The sequence below is a fragment of the Panicum virgatum genome, chromosome 3K (genome assembly GCF_016808335.1).
Source record: "Panicum virgatum strain AP13 chromosome 3K, P.virgatum_v5, whole genome shotgun sequence".
NCBI classification, from domain to species: Eukaryota; Viridiplantae; Streptophyta; class Magnoliopsida; order Poales; family Poaceae; genus Panicum; species Panicum virgatum.
This window is the reverse complement of record NC_053138.1, coordinates 11,836,224-11,855,026: the sequence shown is the minus strand read 5'-3', so window position 1 is coordinate 11,855,026 and position 18,803 is coordinate 11,836,224. Positions and strand designations below refer to the sequence as shown.

The 18,803-nt window shown below is 45.1% G+C and overlaps 4 protein-coding genes across 4 annotated transcripts; all 4 read left to right on the top strand.

The window, feature by feature from the left end:
* The first annotated feature begins 4,812 nt into the window (after positions 1-4,812).
* On the top strand, positions 4,813-7,120 carry LOC120697607. The gene is made up of 5 exons (XM_039980885.1): positions 4,813-4,950; positions 5,730-5,788; positions 5,874-5,946; positions 6,045-6,110; positions 6,777-7,120. The coding sequence occupies exons 2-5, from the start codon at positions 5,751-5,753 to the stop codon at positions 6,849-6,851; spliced, it is 252 nt and encodes an 83-aa protein (XP_039836819.1). The 5' UTR covers positions 4,813-4,950; positions 5,730-5,750; the 3' UTR covers positions 6,852-7,120.
* Positions 7,121-7,255: 135 nt separating this feature from the next.
* On the top strand, positions 7,256-8,149 carry LOC120697606. The gene has a single exon (XM_039980884.1). It carries the CDS (start codon positions 7,390-7,392, stop codon positions 7,867-7,869), a length of 480 nt encoding a protein of 159 aa, XP_039836818.1. The 5' UTR covers positions 7,256-7,389; the 3' UTR covers positions 7,870-8,149.
* Positions 8,150-11,647: 3,498 nt separating this feature from the next.
* On the top strand, positions 11,648-14,980 carry LOC120697604 (putative disease resistance protein RGA4). The gene has a single exon (XM_039980882.1). It carries the CDS (start codon positions 11,788-11,790, stop codon positions 12,844-12,846), a length of 1,059 nt encoding a protein of 352 aa, XP_039836816.1. The 5' UTR covers positions 11,648-11,787; the 3' UTR covers positions 12,847-14,980.
* LOC120697605 lies at positions 14,859-16,674 on the top strand. The gene is made up of 3 exons (XM_039980883.1): positions 14,859-15,729; positions 16,174-16,248; positions 16,341-16,674. The coding sequence occupies exon 1, from the start codon at positions 14,890-14,892 to the stop codon at positions 15,655-15,657; it is 768 nt and encodes a 255-aa protein (XP_039836817.1). The 5' UTR covers positions 14,859-14,889; the 3' UTR covers positions 15,658-15,729; positions 16,174-16,248; positions 16,341-16,674.
* The last annotated feature ends 2,129 nt before the right edge of the window (positions 16,675-18,803 follow it).

The following is an 18,803-nucleotide window of genomic DNA, read 5'->3' as shown; positions in this document are numbered from 1 at the left end:
GGGCCTTCGGCTCTCAAAAAACCACCCATCGAAGCCGCCGATGGAGCATCACATTTGATTCTTAGTGATGAAACTTTGGAAGGTTGGACCGTTGCATGAGTTTTCTAGATTGAGATTTATTACAATTTAGAGTCTATTTGAACAATCTAAATTGAGTGTTAAATGTAGCACACTTTAGCATTCATACACATTAGCCCATTCTATAAGTTAGCACTCCTGTTTCGATGAGCTAGTGTTAAAGTTCGGCATTTTCACTCATTAGCACTAGGATCCAAACAGACCTTAGTAGAAAATTCAGTTCTTATTATAGTTTTTTTAGGGGTGGTTCTTATGGTAGTTGGGCTTGGTAACAAGAGATCCACGCGTTCCTTGCATCATCATGTTGGTGGGCAGAGGCGAAGCTACCCATACGGCAGGGTGGGGCACTGCCCCACCTACCGGCGGAGCAAACCCCCCCCCCCCCAACCATGGGCTATCCCAGTGGCCGGAGCTGGTGGAGCAGCTACTGAAGACGCGGATCTGTGTATTGAGCGTTGGGGTCGGACAACCAGAGGAGGAAGAAGACCTGTAATGGGCCTGGAGGGCAAGCACATCGACGGCCCAATTATTTTATGGCCAGAAGTCAGCAACGGCTGTTGGTAGTCCCACACTCCCACGGTCCCATGCCTGTTCATTGCAGTTGGGGACGACGACGATTCAGCGAGGTTGTGAGAAACATCAATGAGATCTACCCCTGCGCGTCTACACCGCACCCCGGCTGCTGAGGACCAACCACTCCTTTCCTTCATGTGCGCCGCGCCGATGAGCTAGTGCTCCTGTGTGCTTGACGCCTACTACGCTATTAACTTGCTTTGCTTGCTAATTTAGCTTTGCTAGACGAATTATTAAGCGTTTTGTAGTACCATTTACTATGTTTGTTGCAAAAGTTTGCCCCACCTAAAATTCTGAGCGAGCTCCGCCACTGTTGGTGGGGGCATGCTCCAGCCATATATTATGCCACTGAAAGTCTATTTATATACAACACGATATCTCTTATACTTTAGGTGCTTCATTTGATATCTTCACATGCATGATATCCTTAGTTTGGTGTTGATTGTGATAACTTTGATGTCATTTTTTTGTTTAAAGAACAAGGATCAAAAGAGATATCTTATTTCAACTTAGAGATGTTAGAATTTTGTTTGCGTATATCAACTAAAACGAGCATAGTCAAATCATGACGAGTTTTCAATCAATAACACAATTGGAGGATAAGACATCCAAGCCGGTTCCCTAGATGTCTGGCTACAGTACATCATATATTTTGAGCCTTTTTTGTTTTGTAGCAATTTGGGTGTCGATGAGACTGGCTACAGTACATCATCTATCATATTTCTCTACATAAATCGACCCACTATACGCAAGATGATAAGGTGGCTTAGGGACTATTAGAGAAGATCCCTCTAATGCTTAGGGTATTCAAAGGTTCCGATCATACCCTATAGATCAGTGATGTATGATGTGGTGAGAAACATGATTTGTTTGAGCAAAATTCACATGGAAACACTTTTCGCTTTTACAGTCCAATAATTTTAGAAGTTTTTTTCTGGCTTTATTACAATATATACCAGTTGCACCGTTCTGATAAGTAGCACTTGTCCTAATATTTATTTCTCATTTTAGGGCCTATACATCAAAAGGTATACTTGTACTAATAATAATGTAACTAAAAGATAGCATTGTCATACAAACAATTATGTAGGATTTTTCTATAATGCAAAAACACAATGGTAATTGTATGTCATTTCTCTATAACTAACTACTAGATATTTTTTATTTTCTAAGCATACTATCATTTTAAAAATAAAGATATCATCGCTAAATCTAAAGAAATATCTTTTTTTCCATCCCATTGCAAATTTGCATGATGTTTTACTCACCACTATCAATGAGACAATGACATGTGGAGCCTCATATGTCATTGTTAAATAACCTTTTCAGAGTGACAAACTCTTTGCCATACCAATACTGTTTCCTCACATGGTTATTCATTTAGCCACGTCATATTCACCAAAATTTACATCAATTCTAGAAATTTTAGTTACACTGTTCATTTCTAATAATTATATTAATTCAAAAACTAAAATATGCCATACATATATTCCAAACTTGGCGGAGGCCAAAATGAAAAAAAGATTCTTCAGAGCGGATATGGGCCTAGGGCCACGGCCCTAGGCGTAGCCCAAAACTCCACTAACATGTGTCCCAGCCCAGCCCGGCATGCCTCTTCTTCTCCTCCCTTTTATCGTTCTCGGCAACTCGGCTTTTTCTCTCGCTCTCTCTCGCGCGACTCAGCTCGACGACCAAATCGGGCGGCGGCGCGGTTAAATCCTGCGCGGGGCTTGGCAAAATTCGCGACATCGGGGCGGCGGAGGCTGGACGCCGGAGTTGGGCCCGGTGGATGGACGGCTGGACCTGTCGGCTGGGGTGCGGAGGGATATTCCCTTGTCGATGGATTTAATGGCAGCGTCTTTTCTGTTTCAGTGCAATATGTAGCGTCTTTCTGTCGAGCATGAATTTATTCTAGATTGAAACTCTACGCATTCTCTGTATAACTTGGGAAAATTTAAAATTTTATCACCGTTACCAATATCACTCGTTCAGTTGCCACTCTTAGTCTGCACCTAACAAAATTGCCACCGCTACAGTCCCGACGTCTAATTTTTGTCACTTGGACCGAATCCCTCCCTAGGGCAACACCGACGTCCAAGCTTGGATGCCCAAAGCCACTCCAGGGACAGGAAGCCCAAGTGCACACTTGGCCCACGGCCCAGCTCCACGGTGCAGCCCCTCCGAGGCCTTGCCAGCCGTGGAGCGAACTCCGCCTCGCTCGAGGACTCCCCGCCGAGGCCCCTCGAGGCGCAATCTCCGCCTCGCTTGAGATCCTCTTAGCCGAGCCCTCCGCGGGGCCTCGGTACGGGGCAAACTCCGCCTCGCTCGAGACCCTCCTCGGCGAACTATGGCAGCGGCCCAACCACCCGACAGGATAGGGTGCATTTACTTGCCAACCACTCCACGGCATGGGGCGGGAGTCAGATGGAGTCAGGAGGCGTCAGCCGACGTCGCCCACCATGCCGCACAGCGGACGTGACTGGCGTCCTGTCCGCCTGTTCCGGTCCCTGTGCCGCTATTCCCGGCGCGGGGCAGGTCTGCGGCGCCCTGTGCGGACTTGCCTGACACCACCTTGCCACTGTGCCGCCTACCCCGTGTACTTTTCTCCTCTGCAGGGCCCTCGGCGGGCTCGAACATGGTACGGCTCTTGACCGGGGCAAGACCGGTGTCTTTAGCACCCTCGACGCCCTACCTCATCCGACGCAAGGCACTGCGCACCCAGCAGTCTCCGACATACTGACGCCTGGTGCCACAGGACACGGACACGCCCTGGACACAGTCGAAGGACTCGCAAGGACGACGACCACACACGACGCCATGCCTCACAGCACTCGCAACAGGAGCTACTAACTATTCCCCCCGATTCGGGATATCTCACGCATGTAACCTCCCTCCTTGAGTCTATAAAGGGAGGGAGGAGCGCACGCACTCGAGATAGATCCAGACAGGCCGAAAATGCTCAATTGCACACACGCACACTCATCTCCCGACATTGGCATTCGCCTTAATCGCCTCTAGCACACCCAGGGACTTGGGAGCCTCACTCCCTCTCCCGCTCAAGCTTGTACCCCCTACTACAGGCACTCCGGTGCAAGATAATACAGTGCTCCCTCCCCCCGCTGGACGTACGGCCTCATTGGCCGAAATCAGGATAAACCCGGTGTCATTGTGTTATCTCTTGCATCAACCATTTAGGGACTGGGACACGCAGCATCATTACTAGTTGGTGCTAGACCGCGAGGTCCGGACACCGACAGGAACTGTAGCGGTAGCAATTTTGTTAGGTGCAGAGTAAGAGTGGTAACTGGGCGGGTGACTTTGGTAACGGTGGCAAAATTTTAATTTTCCCTATAACTTGCTGAGCAGAGATATCCACAGTTTAGCATCCCAGAACAAGAACTACAAATTTCAGTTTAGCATAGAATTAAGACCTCTTCTTTTTTGAGGGAATTAAGACATCTTTTTTGCAGAGATATGTGGGTCTGGTATGGGTTGTTTAGTCATTATCATTTGTTTAGTTCCAAATAAGTCACCTACTTATAAGTTAAAAAGTAAAAAAAGTGATTTAATTTGTCAAATAACTCTAATTTATAAGTCATCTCAACTTATAAATTTTAAACAGCTCCACCCCAACTTAAAACTTATAAGTCCCCTTTTTCTCATATAGCCCACACATTTTAAGTCACTTAACAACCAAACATTCTTGACTTATAAGTCACTGGTTTTAAATTACCTAACTTATAAGTAGGTGATTTATTTGAAAACAGGGCCTTAGATAATGGCGGAGATTAGCCAGCTCGGCCACTGTGCCACACTACAAACTTGTGAAATCCCGGCCTTTCCTGCATTTGATCGTCTCGCCCCGTTGCCTTTGTCGTCCCCCAAATCTCGGCGGCGACCTGGTTGTTAACTCCAATCGGGATTCCATGACTTGTCAGCTTTCCCGTGACTTTTGAGCCTCTGCGGTCCGTCCGCTCTGAGATGGATAGAATCGATCGCTACAGTACCCATGCTACAGTGTTCGGTGAACAGCACATGTTACCGTGTTCCGTGAACAGTACCTGATGCAGTGAATCACAAGTAGGGATCGCTGTTTGTCCAGACTCAGAACACTGTTTCTATTTGTGACTTCGCTTCATGAAGTCAGAGAAGTTGGATCGTGTTAACTCCTCGGCTCCTCCTAGCTCCTGGCCTCCTGCCACCATCGTACCCCGTGCGGATCAGTTCGCTTGGAGCCTTGGCCTGATTTCATCACCCCGCGCGGATCCGTCCGCTTTGACTGATTTCTTCTTTTCCTTGGTAAGGAAACCTTAGCCCAGCAGGCCACCATGATGGATTGTTTTAATGATTGGTTTTTTTCTTTTCTGTCAGCAGTTAAATCCAGATAGTACTCCAAACACCGCCTATATCATTTTCCAAACAAAATTCGGGTTCAGTTGAGGCCATTTGCCCCGTTAAGTCAGCGCCTCAGCGCTCTCCAAACCTTTGCTTTTTATTGCCCTTCGTCCTGACAAGCAATTGCAAGAAAATTTTCAGGTTAGTCAGGATTGTTCAGTTGCTGAAGCGATTCAAGGTATCAAAAACGTTCTTTATGATTCTAGAAGACTAGAAAGTGTGTCTTGCCAAATTTCTTGTACCTTAACCGACACTGAAGCTAGCTGAACTTCGTTGGATATTTGATTTCCTGTTTCTTGAACAAAGAACTCCTCGTTTGTCTAGTCATGTTTGCCGTCAAATTTCAGTTGAACTGTACAAATATGTTTGGTTCTGTCATTTTCCAATAGTACTTATTGATTTTTACTGCAAACTTCTTGACCTTTTTTTCAATTTCAAGCTTGAGTAATGGACGACGACAACAGTGTCATGAAGTAGTTTGCATGTGGCGACCCTTTTAAATTGGTAGTATCTTTGCAATGCGCTCTTCAGACAAAAAGAACCTGATGTTACATGTGGCATGCGCTTGTAGATTTTATTACACTACATACCATGAAGAATCTGCTAACTGGACTTAGCATATTTTTTACCGGACTTAACTGATTTGAAAGGATAGTTTGATGGATATTTTGGATATTTTATAGGAAGGAGTATCCAGTTGTTTGATGATAATGGAACCAAAGCATTCAGCTGAAATGTCCAAGTAAACTTTCTTAACTAGCCTTTTGGCTTTTTGGAGTAAACGGACTGTAACTTTAGCTCGTTATGTAACATAAAGGGATCTGCAGGCATCTGGAGAGGCAAAATCAAGCACTAATTGGAACATACAGAGCAATGTCCCACGAGTTGCATAAACTTCAGGTGTGCTGCTTGGTCCTAGATAGCATGATCTTTTATATAAAGATTGTCATCTAGAAGATGATGTATAGATGATAATTTGTGCCTGTTATCTAATACAGGTAGAAGAAGAAACAATCATGCGCAAACTGTATGAGCTTATGTCTGCGGAAGGTCTTCTTCCAGAGGTAGATCCCCTTTTTAAAAAGATTTCATCATATGTGCATTACTTATGGACTATGCAAATGATAAATGATTCCAAAGGCTGTGCTATTTGTTAGCTAAACTACTGGAATTTCATTCTATACTGAAAAATATAATGAATAGAAGGAAGGACCAAAAGATAAGGTGAAATTAACATGTCATACTGCAGAAACTGTAATCTACCCTGTTATGGCTAAATGCTAGTCCTCAGTTCTTAACAGATTCTATTTTGCTTAGATCAGTCCTTCACTTCTGGTTGAACTGCTATATGAGTAAAACACAAAAAAGGAAATGTTAAACATGAGTTGTCAACTAGTTTTCTGTATTGAGCTGAAATACCTTCCTTATCAATCATTTTACAGGTCTTATGTCTGTTGACATTTACAAGACAAATTACCGATTTCATAAAACAACACCTACTATCACACTTCTAGGTTCTAACACGGTCCCTGCATTTCATCACATTTTTTTGTGGAGCAATTTTCTTTTACAGGACTACATGCTTCTTTTCAACTAAAATGCTTCTTAGGTGCCATTAGCAGTGATTTCAGACTTTTCTGCACATGACACTGATGTACTCCATTCTCCTATGTTCTCCCTCATTTCTACGCTGCTCAGCCTCATTAACCAGCTTACTATTTATCATGCAGCACAAGAAAGAAAAACAATCGGGGAGAGATGTCAAGGAATCAACTTTGGTAGGAAAACGAAGGACAGAACCATAGAAAGCAAAGTTCATTTTGAAATGTGATCTGGCATTGAATTCAGCTGAAGAACTAGAGGGTTCTTGTCGATTCCAACGCGATACCCTGCCAACTCAAGTTTTCACTATGATTTAGAAATTCGGCTGCAACTCCAGATGTTGCCATGATCTAGTATTTTCTGACCTCATAGTGGAATCTCGAAACCTAGCAGTTTGTTCTGCGAAGAATCATTTTATTGTTCAACTGCTGCAACCAGATTCACCATTTCCTTTTCACGCTTATCTTCTCAACAGGTCTCTGATAGAATCCAGTTGGGCTTCCGTTCCTTTATTGGCTGTATTTTTCATTTTACTGCTCCATACATTTCTCTTCTGTTGCTGGATTTTGCTGCTCTTTTTTTGTTTTTGAACAATAGATTTTGCTGCTCTAGCAATACCGATGCCAGTCTACTCATTCGTAGACACCTCCGAACCGTGATTCCAAGTAGGTAGAGCCCCCTCCGAGTCCGAAAGAGCTGGACGGGGCAGGCAGGAACACGAGACAAACCACGCTACGCAAGATGCGCCCAAACCCTCGCGCGGTCCTCCGCGCCGCCGCCGCCGCCGCCCTCCTCCGCCCGGCCGCAGGCACCGGCCCCGACGCGGCGGCCTGCCAAGCCCTACCCAGGGCGACGCCCGCGCCCGCGCCCGCGCCCGCGCTTGCGGAGTGGCGACCCCTCCCGGCGGCGGCGCTCCCGGCCAGCGGCAGCCGCCGCGCCTTCTCCTCCTCCTCCTCGGCGGCGGACTACGGCAAGGACGTGGACGAGGTGAACCGCAAGTTCGCGGAGGCGCGGGAGGAGATTGAGGCGGCCATGGAGAGCAAGGAGACGGTCTACTTCGACGAGGAGGCGTCCGTCGCGCGCGACGCCGCCAACGAAGCGCTCGCCGCGTTCGACGCGCTCCTGGCGCGCCTCCCGCCCGCCGACGCCGACGCGGTCCGCCGCTCCATGGGGCTCAAGATGGAGCAGCTCAAGGCCGAGCTCAAGCAGCTCGAGGACTAGGCTGCCGTGAGGTTTGGATTTTGGGAGGAAATTTGGGCGGAATGTTGTTCTACACATGATCTTTTGAAATTGAGATTCCTAGGTGTTTCGATTGGTGAATAATGTAGCCCAATGATCTGTGGCAATGCCGTTGTGTTCTTTCTTCTGGTGGTAGATCCGGAGCTAATATGTCCTTTGTCCTGTGTGATTGGTTTAGCATCTGTTTGAATTGGCCACCTTTGAGGCGTTCCATTTTTATACTAATTAGGAGAAGCTAAAGTAGAATTGTGTTCCTGTGTTAGGATTGAGCTTAATTTGCATTTATTCTGTGTGCACATATGAATTTGTACTGCAGTAGCTAGGCACTTGAACTGATCAAATCAAATCAATTAGTAACCAGAGAAACACTGAACCACACGCATTTAGATTTTTTCATTGTGAAAATGTCTACCGGTGAGGTGCCTGAGAGGAATAATATCAGCATATGCCGTATTGCAATTGTATGAACAAAAGATAGCAGACATCCATTCAAGTATGGTTGTAAACACAATGATAGGCTTCACTTGACCCTTCTCTCATAATAATTGCGAAGACAGATGAAAAGGCTGGTGATCCGGTAATGAAAATCCAGGTTAGCTGGACAGGGATCTGAGAAATCTTGTGGATATATACCATGGTCCATCTAGATGCTTGTGATGAGTGATTGACATCGATTTCAAATCTAGATTCGCATTTCTGTCTTTGTTGGTATAACTGTATTTTTTATTTTGTTTCTGGGCATCTAACCAAATTCTGGCCAGTGATCTGATCAGCACTCCTGGGCCGGCACCAGCAGTTGGGAGCCAGCCTAGCTGGAGTTTACACTTTACCACATTAACTTTTCCAAGTGACTAACTATTGGTCTAACTGTCCTTTGGCTATCGGTTTTAGTCTTTACCGGGTACAGCCATACATCGGAGTGCTGGTCTGATGACCTTTGGCTGTAAGTTGAACTGGCGTGCTGTGGCCTGCCTGACCCGCCATGCATAGTGATTATCAGGCCCGTATCTAGGCACGTGCGGGCCGTGTGACCGCACAGGGCCCCCAAATTTAAAGGCCCCCCAAAATATTAGATATACATTAGATATAGACATGTAAAAATTTTATTTTAGTTGATTGTTGATCCAATTTGTGGCAAAATATGAACCAAATTGCTCCTAAAAGATAAATCGTTGTAAGCATATCACTTGTCACTTCCTTTTACATAGGTGCTACTTGGGGTCACGTGTGTGATCTCGAGTGGACCTATCACAGCACCACAACCTCCAGGATTCCATGTTTTGAACCTAAAATCGGCCTAATAAACTAGGCCTCTCAATGCTTCGTTGCTAGAACAAACTTTTTTTTTGGAAATTTTTTTTGTTGCTCAAACAATAACAATTGTTCCAGTAATAAAAGAAATTATTTCGGAACAAAAAATAGTTATTGGACCTTTTGTGATGATTTAACTGCCAGTCACACGTGTGACTTCTAACATTTGTACTTTCACACAGCACATCGTGCTTGCCGACTGCTATCGTTTGGTATTCGCGATCCTGCACTAGGCCACTAGGGCCCAGTCCATTGTTTCGCACAGGGCCCTCGAATTTACCGGTACGGCCCTGGTGATTATGGATTTGATGATCTTTTTGTTTGCATGGAAGTGCTGTACTAATCCTAGGATGATTGTTGTATGGAGATGCTGCGGTGGTCAACAGAGATGAGATCAAGACTAAGATCAGCTGAGGTCCAGAGTTCATAATGGTCATGGAAGCCCAGTGCGACAATCATGGCGGCACCGCTCCTTGCGCACAAGAGGAAGTCCGCGACGCGGCCTCGTTGGTGGGCGGGCGTTGGTGGCGGCCGGCATGGCCGGATCTGGTGGCGGCCGGACTGCCTCTCGCGGCCAATGGTGGCCGTGCCGGCTGAAGTACGCGTTGCGGCCTCGTTGGCCGACATGGCCGGATCCGGTAGCCGATGGGAGTTGGTGGTGGCCGACATGGCCGGATCCGGTAGCCGCAGGACTGGATGCGTGCCCATCGCCTCTTGCGGTCGATGGTGGCTGTGCTGGCCGATGCTGAGGAGGAGCAGGAGCGGCGGTCCTGCGCGCGTGCGTGGGCTGCGTGGGCGGAACGGGGCCTGGCCGCATCTCGTCCGGTCTGATGACGCCGCGGACACGGTGGACGACACGATGAAGGTCAGGCAGGTGGCGTGGTGATCGGTGGTAGCGAAGCCGGGCTGGTTCGGTTGCCAGCTTCAACGATGGCCGACCCTCTTGTGCTGGCGTGTGGACAGGGTTCGATGAGCATAGGAAGAAATCTCAGCCGGCGTCATACCGGCCGGCAATGGTGCTGCATATTGCAGGAGTTTTCTCGCTGGAAGCTTTGTCGATGTGTTTTTAGGCTTTGTCCATGATTGTCGGGTGATACGGGAAACCATTCTGTTAAATTCTTATCTGGCGTAGTGCTGATGTCGGCATTGATTGCATGGGTTGGTGTCATTCCCTCCCTGGAGGCGATGTTGGCATTTTCTCCTACCCTTGCGTCAAACAGATGTTTATGTGAAAAGGATAAGCTACAGATCATTCAGATATCAAGCTTGTAAGCAAGCGAGTGATGGGATGAATTGATACGCGTGAAAACATTGCAAGTTTGAAGCGGGAACAAAAAAGAAATTTGAACTTTAGTCTTTTAGGTTTCTTTCTTTATTTTATAGCTTTTTTTGTATTGCGGAATTTCTCATTTGAGGTTTAGAGTCTAAAAATTCTTGTAATTCATTTGGTTGTTGTCATTGACATCCGCTTGCGAATGATCAAGCCGAAATTTCTTCTATAATCTAAAAAATTGGAAGCCCGGTGCCAGAGGTTGCGCTACTGGACAATCAAGTGCGCCAATGAACCATTGAAGAAAGCGTGTATGATCTTATACCAATTGGACTCAGACCAGTGAAGTCAGAAGTAGACCTGCCGGTGTGTGGCGAATCGTGCAAGGCGCCCACCCCCGTCTCAAGATAACAGAGGCCGGCACACCGTTCGGCTCTTCGCGGCGGCGATAATGGGGGACGACTGGTGCGACGGCGATAATGGGGGATGACGAGCCGAACGGGCTATTTTAGCCGGGCAGCGCCGAGCCACTCGTCCAGGTGGCGGCCCCATCGGCTCAAACACCGGGTCGGGTGTGGGTTTGGATGGCTGCTCGAACTCGATCCAAGAATAGGGACCCAAAATTTGTGTTTTAGAAGTTCAGAGACCACGATGACACCTCATGACAAGTTTAGAAACCCGTCATGAATTTTACTCTTTTTACAGGAAACGGGAAAAGAAGGAGCTCTAGGCCCATAATTGGGGATCTAAATATGATGTGTATAGTCATTCCTTCGTGCCCATGAGCTCCTCCAAGAGTTTTTAAGTTTTCATCGGTCTACTTGTCTCCAGCTTTGATTTCTATAAAGCTCTTAACTCTGATCTGGTTGGGGTTTTTGGCTCTGTACCTAAATGGAGCTGCACTTAAACGATTTCATTTGATTAAGTGCTGATTCTTAGTTCTTGAGATTAGTGAGGAGGTAAAATGATTTAGGTTCCCTGTCCATGGATTTAATGGCTTCATCGTACAAGACAGCTGGGTAGTTACATGGGCCTGTCAGGGCAGTTTTACACTGCTCGTGCATTCATTCCTGAAGTTATTGCTATTCTGAAATTATTGGTACTCTGCTTCACGCATTGCGACTCTCGGAGACTCGGAGTCTTGCATCTACGCCGTGGAGATTCTCCAGATGCACTATGGCTTCCTGAAGGTCACTCCATTCCCCCCGAAAGCAGCTTCAGCCCAACCCATTGTCTAGCTTCGCCACCATCTCCACCCAGCAATTGTTATCCCCCTGTCCAGTCCAGCGTCGCACCAGTTCCCTGCTCCAAGCGTTCCGATGGCTGAGGTACTGGCCACCATGGTGGTCGGGCGATTGGTGTCCATGGTGAAGGAGAAGGCCTCCAGCTACCTCCTGGACCAGTACCGGGTGATGGAGGGCTTGGAGAAGCAGCACAAGCTCCTCGAGCGCAAGCTGCCGGCCATCCTGGACGTCATCGCTGACGCCGAGGAGCAGGCGGCAGCCAAGAGAGAAGGGGCGAAAGCTTGGCTGGAGGAGGTCCGAAACGTGGCCTACCAGGCGAATGATGTCTTGGATGAGTTCAAGTATGAGGCGCTCCGCCGCAAAGCCAAGAAGGAGGGTCACTACAAGGATCTCGGTATGGATGTAATAAAGCTTTTCCCTTCTCACAACCGAGCTGCATTCCTTCACAGGATGGGCAACAAGCTCCGTATCATTTTGCAAGAACTTGATGTCCTTATAGCAGAGATGAATGCCTTCAGGTTCAAATTCCGACCAGGCCCACAGGTGCCCATAAATTACTTGCGGCAGAATAGTGCTGATATCATCGACGACCCTATGAAAATTGCCACCAGATCAAGAGATAAAGAAAAGCACAAGGTTGTTAAGACATTGCTTGATGCAGCCAGCAATGTCAATCTCACTATCTTTCCCATCGTCGCCATGGGGGGGATGGGGAAGACCACCTTAGCACAGCTTGTTTACAATGACCCTGAGATTAAGAACCATTTCCAACTGCGGCTCTGGGTGTGTGTCTCTGACAACTTTGATGTGGATTCTCTAACTGAAAGAATAATTAAAGAGAACGATTGTCAAGCAAATGGAAATTCCGCATTGGACAAGCTTCAAAATGCAATCAGTGGGAAGAGGTACCTGCTCGTATTGGATGATGTCTGGAACCGTGATGAGGCACACAAGTGGGAAAAACTGATGATGGGTACAGGTAAAGGATCCTACGAACTTGGAAGCTTGGATGAAAAATTCATTGAGGAAATTATCAAGTCAAAAGCATTCAGTTCAAAACAAGAAAGGGATTGGCCTCGTGAACTAGTTAACATGGTTGGTGATGTTGCCGCAGATGTGCTGGTTCTCCCTTAGCTGCTACAGCATTGGGCTCTGTGTTAAGTACCAAGACCACCGTGCGTGAATGGAAGGATGTGTTAAGAAGAAAAAAGATTTGTGATGATAGAAATGGAATCTTACCAGTACTCAAGCTTAGTTACAACTGCTTGCCATCACATATGCGCCAATGCTTTGCTTTATGTGCTATGTTTCCTAAGGATTATGAGATTGATGTGGAAATGTTGATCCAATTATGGATGGCCAATGGTTTTATCCCAGAGCAACAAGGAGAAGAACATCCTGAAATTTCAGGAAAAAATATTTTCATTGAGTTGGCATCAAGGTCATTTTTCCAAAATGTGAAAGGGATCCCATTTGAGTTCACTGATGCAGGGATCTCTAGAGTTACTTGTATGATCCATGACCTTATGCATGATGTTGCGCTAGACTCTATGGGAAAAGAATGTGCTGCTGTAGCTGCACAACCAAGTCAAAGTGAGGATTTTCCATATTCAGCTCGTCATTTATTATTGTCTGTCAATGAACCAGATACATTTCTAAATGCTTCCCTAGAGAAAGGGTCTTCAGTTATACAAACACTAATATGTGAGAAAAAAGTAGACAAAGACTTACAACATTTATCAAAATATAGTTCTGCACGAGCATTAACTTTAGAGTTATGGAGCAAGCGAGCTTCACTACTAAAACCCAAATGTCTTCATCACCTGAGGTATCTTGATCTCTCAAAAAGTGATATTAGTTCACTTCCTGAAGACATAAGTATCCTATATCATCTGCAAACATTGAACCTTTCTTATTGTCGAAGTCTTAAACGACTTCCAAAGGGAATGAAGTATATGACCGCCCTCCGTCACCTCTACACCCACGAATGTTGGAATTTAAAGGGCATGCCTACTGACCTTAGATACCTCACTTCCCTACAGACGCTTACATGCTTTGTAGCAGGTGCTGGCTCTGGTTGTAGTAAGGTGGGAGAATTAAGGCGGTTAGACGACCTTGGTGGGCAGCTGGAGTTAACACAGCTAGAAAATGTAAAAGAAGCGGATGCATATGCGGGAAATCTTGAAAATAAGAAAAAACTGGCCAGATTGACATTAAGATGGACTGATAATGACAAGGAGGCACAAAATTGTGATAAAGAGGTGCTGGAAGGTCTGAAACCTCATGGTGGGCTGAAAGTTCTGAGAATATATTCTTACAATGGCGACACTTGTCCAACATGGATGAGTGAGTTGCAAGGCATAGTGGAGCTTGTGTTATCCGATTGCAAAAAGCTCCAGAAGGTTCCTGCGATTTGGCAGTTACCAGCTCTAAAAGTTCTTTGCTTGTATAGACTGCCAAATTGTGAGACATGGTGGGACAAGAGGGGTACGAGGAGAAAATCCAGTATTTCCTTTGCTTGAGAAGTTATCAGTCAAAGGATGTAGAAGTCTGGTTTCATTGCCAATGGCGCCATTGATTACAGAATCATCTGGAGGAGGTGACACCTTGTGGTGCTCTGCATTTCCAGCATTGAGAGAAATGGAATTACATGGCCTGGAGATGTTTCAGCGATGGGAGGCAAATGAAGCAACTGTAGAAGAACATGTAATATTTCCTCGGCTTGAGAAGCTGTTAATCAGGGATTGTAAAAGTCTTAATGCATTGCCGAAAGCATCAGTTATTAAACCACCATTTGGAGGGGTTGCGACAGAGTGCCGCTCTACATTTCCAGCATTGAGGGAACTAGTATTAGTTAATTTGGCAAACCTTGAGAGATGGGAAGCAGGTGAAGGAACTCCAGGAGAAGATCTAACATTTCATAGGCTTGAGAAACTAATAATTGAGAGTTGCCCAGAGTTGACAATTCTACCTGAGGCACCGAAGCTAAGTGCATTAATAGTAAAAGGAGCCAACCAGCAAATATTATCCCTACAAGCAGCTAGCAGATATATAGCTTCATTGTCCAGTCTGAATTTGATATCCGATGACGAAGAAACAGAATCTGTGGTTGATCAAAATTAAAGTGAATTGGTACGTAGCAAGGAGAAATGGGATCGTGAATCCCCTCTGACACGTATGGTGTTAAGGCAATACAACCTTTTGTTTTCCCACTCAAGTGCACTGGCGCTATGGGCATGTTTTGCACAGCTGGTAGATTTAAAGATTTGGAATTGTGATGCTCTTGTGTACTGGCCAGAAAAAGTGTTCCAGCCCCTGGTATCCTTGAGGACGTTACAAGTTTGGTACTGCAAGAAACTGACCGGACGCACACAAGAAGCTTCTGAGCAATCTGCACCGCCAGAACGGAGTGGACTCCTGCCACGTCTGGAGTCTCTACTGATAGATGAATGTGCATCTTTGGTAGAGGTTCCCAACCTACCGGCGTCTCTCAAGGCCTTATTTATTTGGAACTGCCGTAATCTCGAGTCCATCGTATTCGGCCAGCAGGAGGATACGCCATCATTAATTGCAGGGTCCAGCAGTGAGACCAAGGCATTTACAGCTGTACCGAAGCTGTCATCACCAGCAAACCATTCCTTCATCCCATGCCTAGAATCGCTAAAGATATCGAACTGCCGTGGCTTGGCAGAGGTTGCCAATCTTCCTCCATCCATCAAGACCTTGAAGATTTCGGGGTGCGGCAATCTTCCCTCCTTATCAGGACAGCTGGACGCCCTCCAAACATTAGTTATTGACGATTGCCGTGGATTGAAATCGCTGGAATCTTGCTTAGGAAGGCTCCCGTCGCTGGAAGCCCTCCATCTTTACAGTTGCAGCAGCCTGCAATCCTTGCCGAATGGGCCTCAAGCGTACCCATCAGTATTCGATCTTGCCCTGGTATAAAGTTGCTTCCCACCAGCCTACAGCAACTTCTGGATCATCTCCAGGAGAAATGGCTAGACACCCGTTACCAAGGTAACCGCCAGTTTTCGTTTTCATTTCATTTAATAAAGTGACCACGAGCTCCATTGGTTTTCCTTAAAAAGCAACCTGTCACTTGAACACACTTTTAGTTATGACAGGATGTGGTACAATTTAGTGATAAAAAATGCTTTGGCAGTGCTTAGAGCCTCTAGATAGCCAACCATTGATGATACATGCATCATCCAGTGCAATCCGCCATTTTGATACCTATATTTATGTGCAGTTGTGCCACCTAAACAATTAAAGTTTCGGAATCACACATTTGAGTATCTGAATACGTACAATTTAGTCGGCAAGTTTAGGCACAAATTAATGATGCACCTTTTACAAATTTTACTATTGAACAGCAAATCCCTATAGATGCACTTTTCTATTTCTTGTTCATTTGCATGCATAAATTCTGACATCATCTATGATCACCGCTTGATCTGCCAGGATGGGAATATGCAATCAGGAGGCGGCTGGCGTGCTTGAAATAAGATCGAAGACCCGATGAAAGTTATCACCAAGGTTTGTAATATTATTGTGCTTGATTAATTTCGAATGATGCTAGCTTCTAATGCTGACTCCCCTGCCCCTGTGTCTGCGTGACTTCCTTGTAGGATCGTTACCGGACCAGCAAAAACGATGGATTATTGTGACTCGGGGTAGAATGTATCGCATGCCCTTTCCGAAGATTATTTGAAGGACTTGATTTTGAGCAGAGAACAAGTCCCAGGCTGCAAGCTGAAGAATTTAGCGTGTTGAGCTCCGTGCTCCAGTTCTTTTTATCATTCTTTTTTTTTTTCAAGTGCGTGACGTGCTTGAATTCGTGTGTGCTCCAAAATAAACGAAACGCATGTGGAACTTTCATTTTTTATGCTTTTTTAAGCTACCTTTTCAAATGCACTGAACTTCATTCCACGTGGGTATCTAATACTGAATGGCGTGCAGCGATCCTGCAAGTCTTTGGATAGACAAAATCTTGTGAAGAGGTTTCATCGATAACCTGATTTCTTTAAAAAAAAATGTCTTGCTGCAACGTTTCTCCTGGTAATGCTGCAATGGAGTTGAACAGAATGGTGATTGCAATGAACCGCAACAAATTAGTTCACACTAGTCTATCAACCCGTGCTCCCGCACGGACTAATTAGAGATATCTAATGATTATCTATCTCACGCTCTCTTTAACCAATTACTGCAAGGATACATATTTATCACACCTCCATATATGTTTGACATGTGTTTAATTGAATTCTTTGTTTGAGCTATGTGAACAATATGAAAATTAATATTCTTATCTCTTCTCTTGTACATGAATATATGGTGACAAACACCTTATAGTTAGTATATATATTTATATAAATAATAACATAAATAATATATTAATAATAATAGGAATAGTAATTTAGAATTTTATATTGATGCGCTTTAAAATTTTATTATAATAACATAATTTTGTTTCAGATTTGGGGTTGATTTTAACTTTTATTATGGTATCATTGGATAATATATATGAAAATTTAGGGGGTTATTTGATATTTTTATAATGGCATAAGTGGGTAATTTACATGAAGATTAGGGGTTACTTTAGATTATTTTTTATAATGGCAGAGGTGAGTAATTTAGATACATATTTAGGGGGTTACTTTAGTCTATTTTCATAATGGCAAAGGTGAGTAATTTATTAAAAAAAAGATAACAGATCGAATGGCTATTATGATTAGAGTTGGCGAATTGATGGCCGGATGTTTCTGATTTTTGTGAGAATTTGTAGGATTTCTCTATTTTTTTAGACTGTCAACTTAGGATCCTAGGTGGTTTCACCTTGAAGCTTCAAAAGAAGCCTCCAATTAGTAATAGTAAGATTGGATAATATATATGAAAATTTAGGGGGTTATTTGATATTTTTTATAATGGCATAAGTCGGTAATTTACATGAAGAGTTACTTTAGATTATTTTTTATAATAGCAGAGGTGGGTAATTTAGATATATATTTAGGGGGTTACTTTAGTCTATTTTCATAATGGCAAATGTGGGTAATTTATTAAAAAAAGATAACAGATTCAATGGCTATTATGATTAGATTTGGCGAATTGATGGCTGGATGTTTCTGATTTTTGTGAGAATTTGTAGAATTTCTCTATTTTTTTAGATTGTCCACCTAGGACCCTAGGTGGCTTCACCTGGAGGCTTCAAAAGGAACCTCCAATTAGTAATAGTAATAGTAAGATATAGAACAATTTACACGAACAGCAGAAAAATGGCGATGAAGTTATTCTGCAACTAACTTCCCTGGGATACATAATCCATAGTCACTAAATCAGTAATGCTGCAATTGAACTTTAAACACTGGTGATGTCATGATCCATAACAAATTGATCCTCATCAGAAATACTTACATGTAAGAAAAAAAACAGGGTAAGGTTAATGACAAAAAAAAAGTTTGTTCTGAGAGCGCCAGGACAAAAGAAATTGAATACAAATAGTACAGTACATGCATGACTGAGATGCGCCAAGAAAGGCACCGACCAGTGATCTGCAAAGGCACAGTACTGTGAAACAAAGCAGAGAGTGAGCAGAGTGATGAGTGATCATAACCAGGTCTGGTACTGAGAAACAAAGCAGATCTAGTACTTGGAAACGCAAACGAAGACATCTGTTAGCAGTCAATCAAATACTCTTATTATTCACGTTTCATAAGGCTTCTCTTCACCCTCTTCCTTGTGCACCTCGAGTCCAAGGTAAATGTGGTCACGCGACGATCCAACCCACATGAATACGTACAAAGCGAGCGGCGTCAAAGACCCCGAGTAGCCCACCAGCACGCCGAGGATGGCGTGGGCAAGGACGTGAGCCGTGACCTTCATCCCCTTCTCCCAGCGTGCGGCGTGGCCGTCGGGCAGCCGCCGCCGCTCCAGCCGTCCGACGAACCAGAAGGCCGCCGCGGCCGCCGCGTACGCGAGGGCCACGGCGGCCGGCAGGCGCCAGGGCAGCCGCGCGTCGTCGTGGTACGACGCCTCCGTGAAGATCCGGGAGACGATGTTGAAGTAGTTCGAGACGAGCAGGATCGCGGCCACGGCGC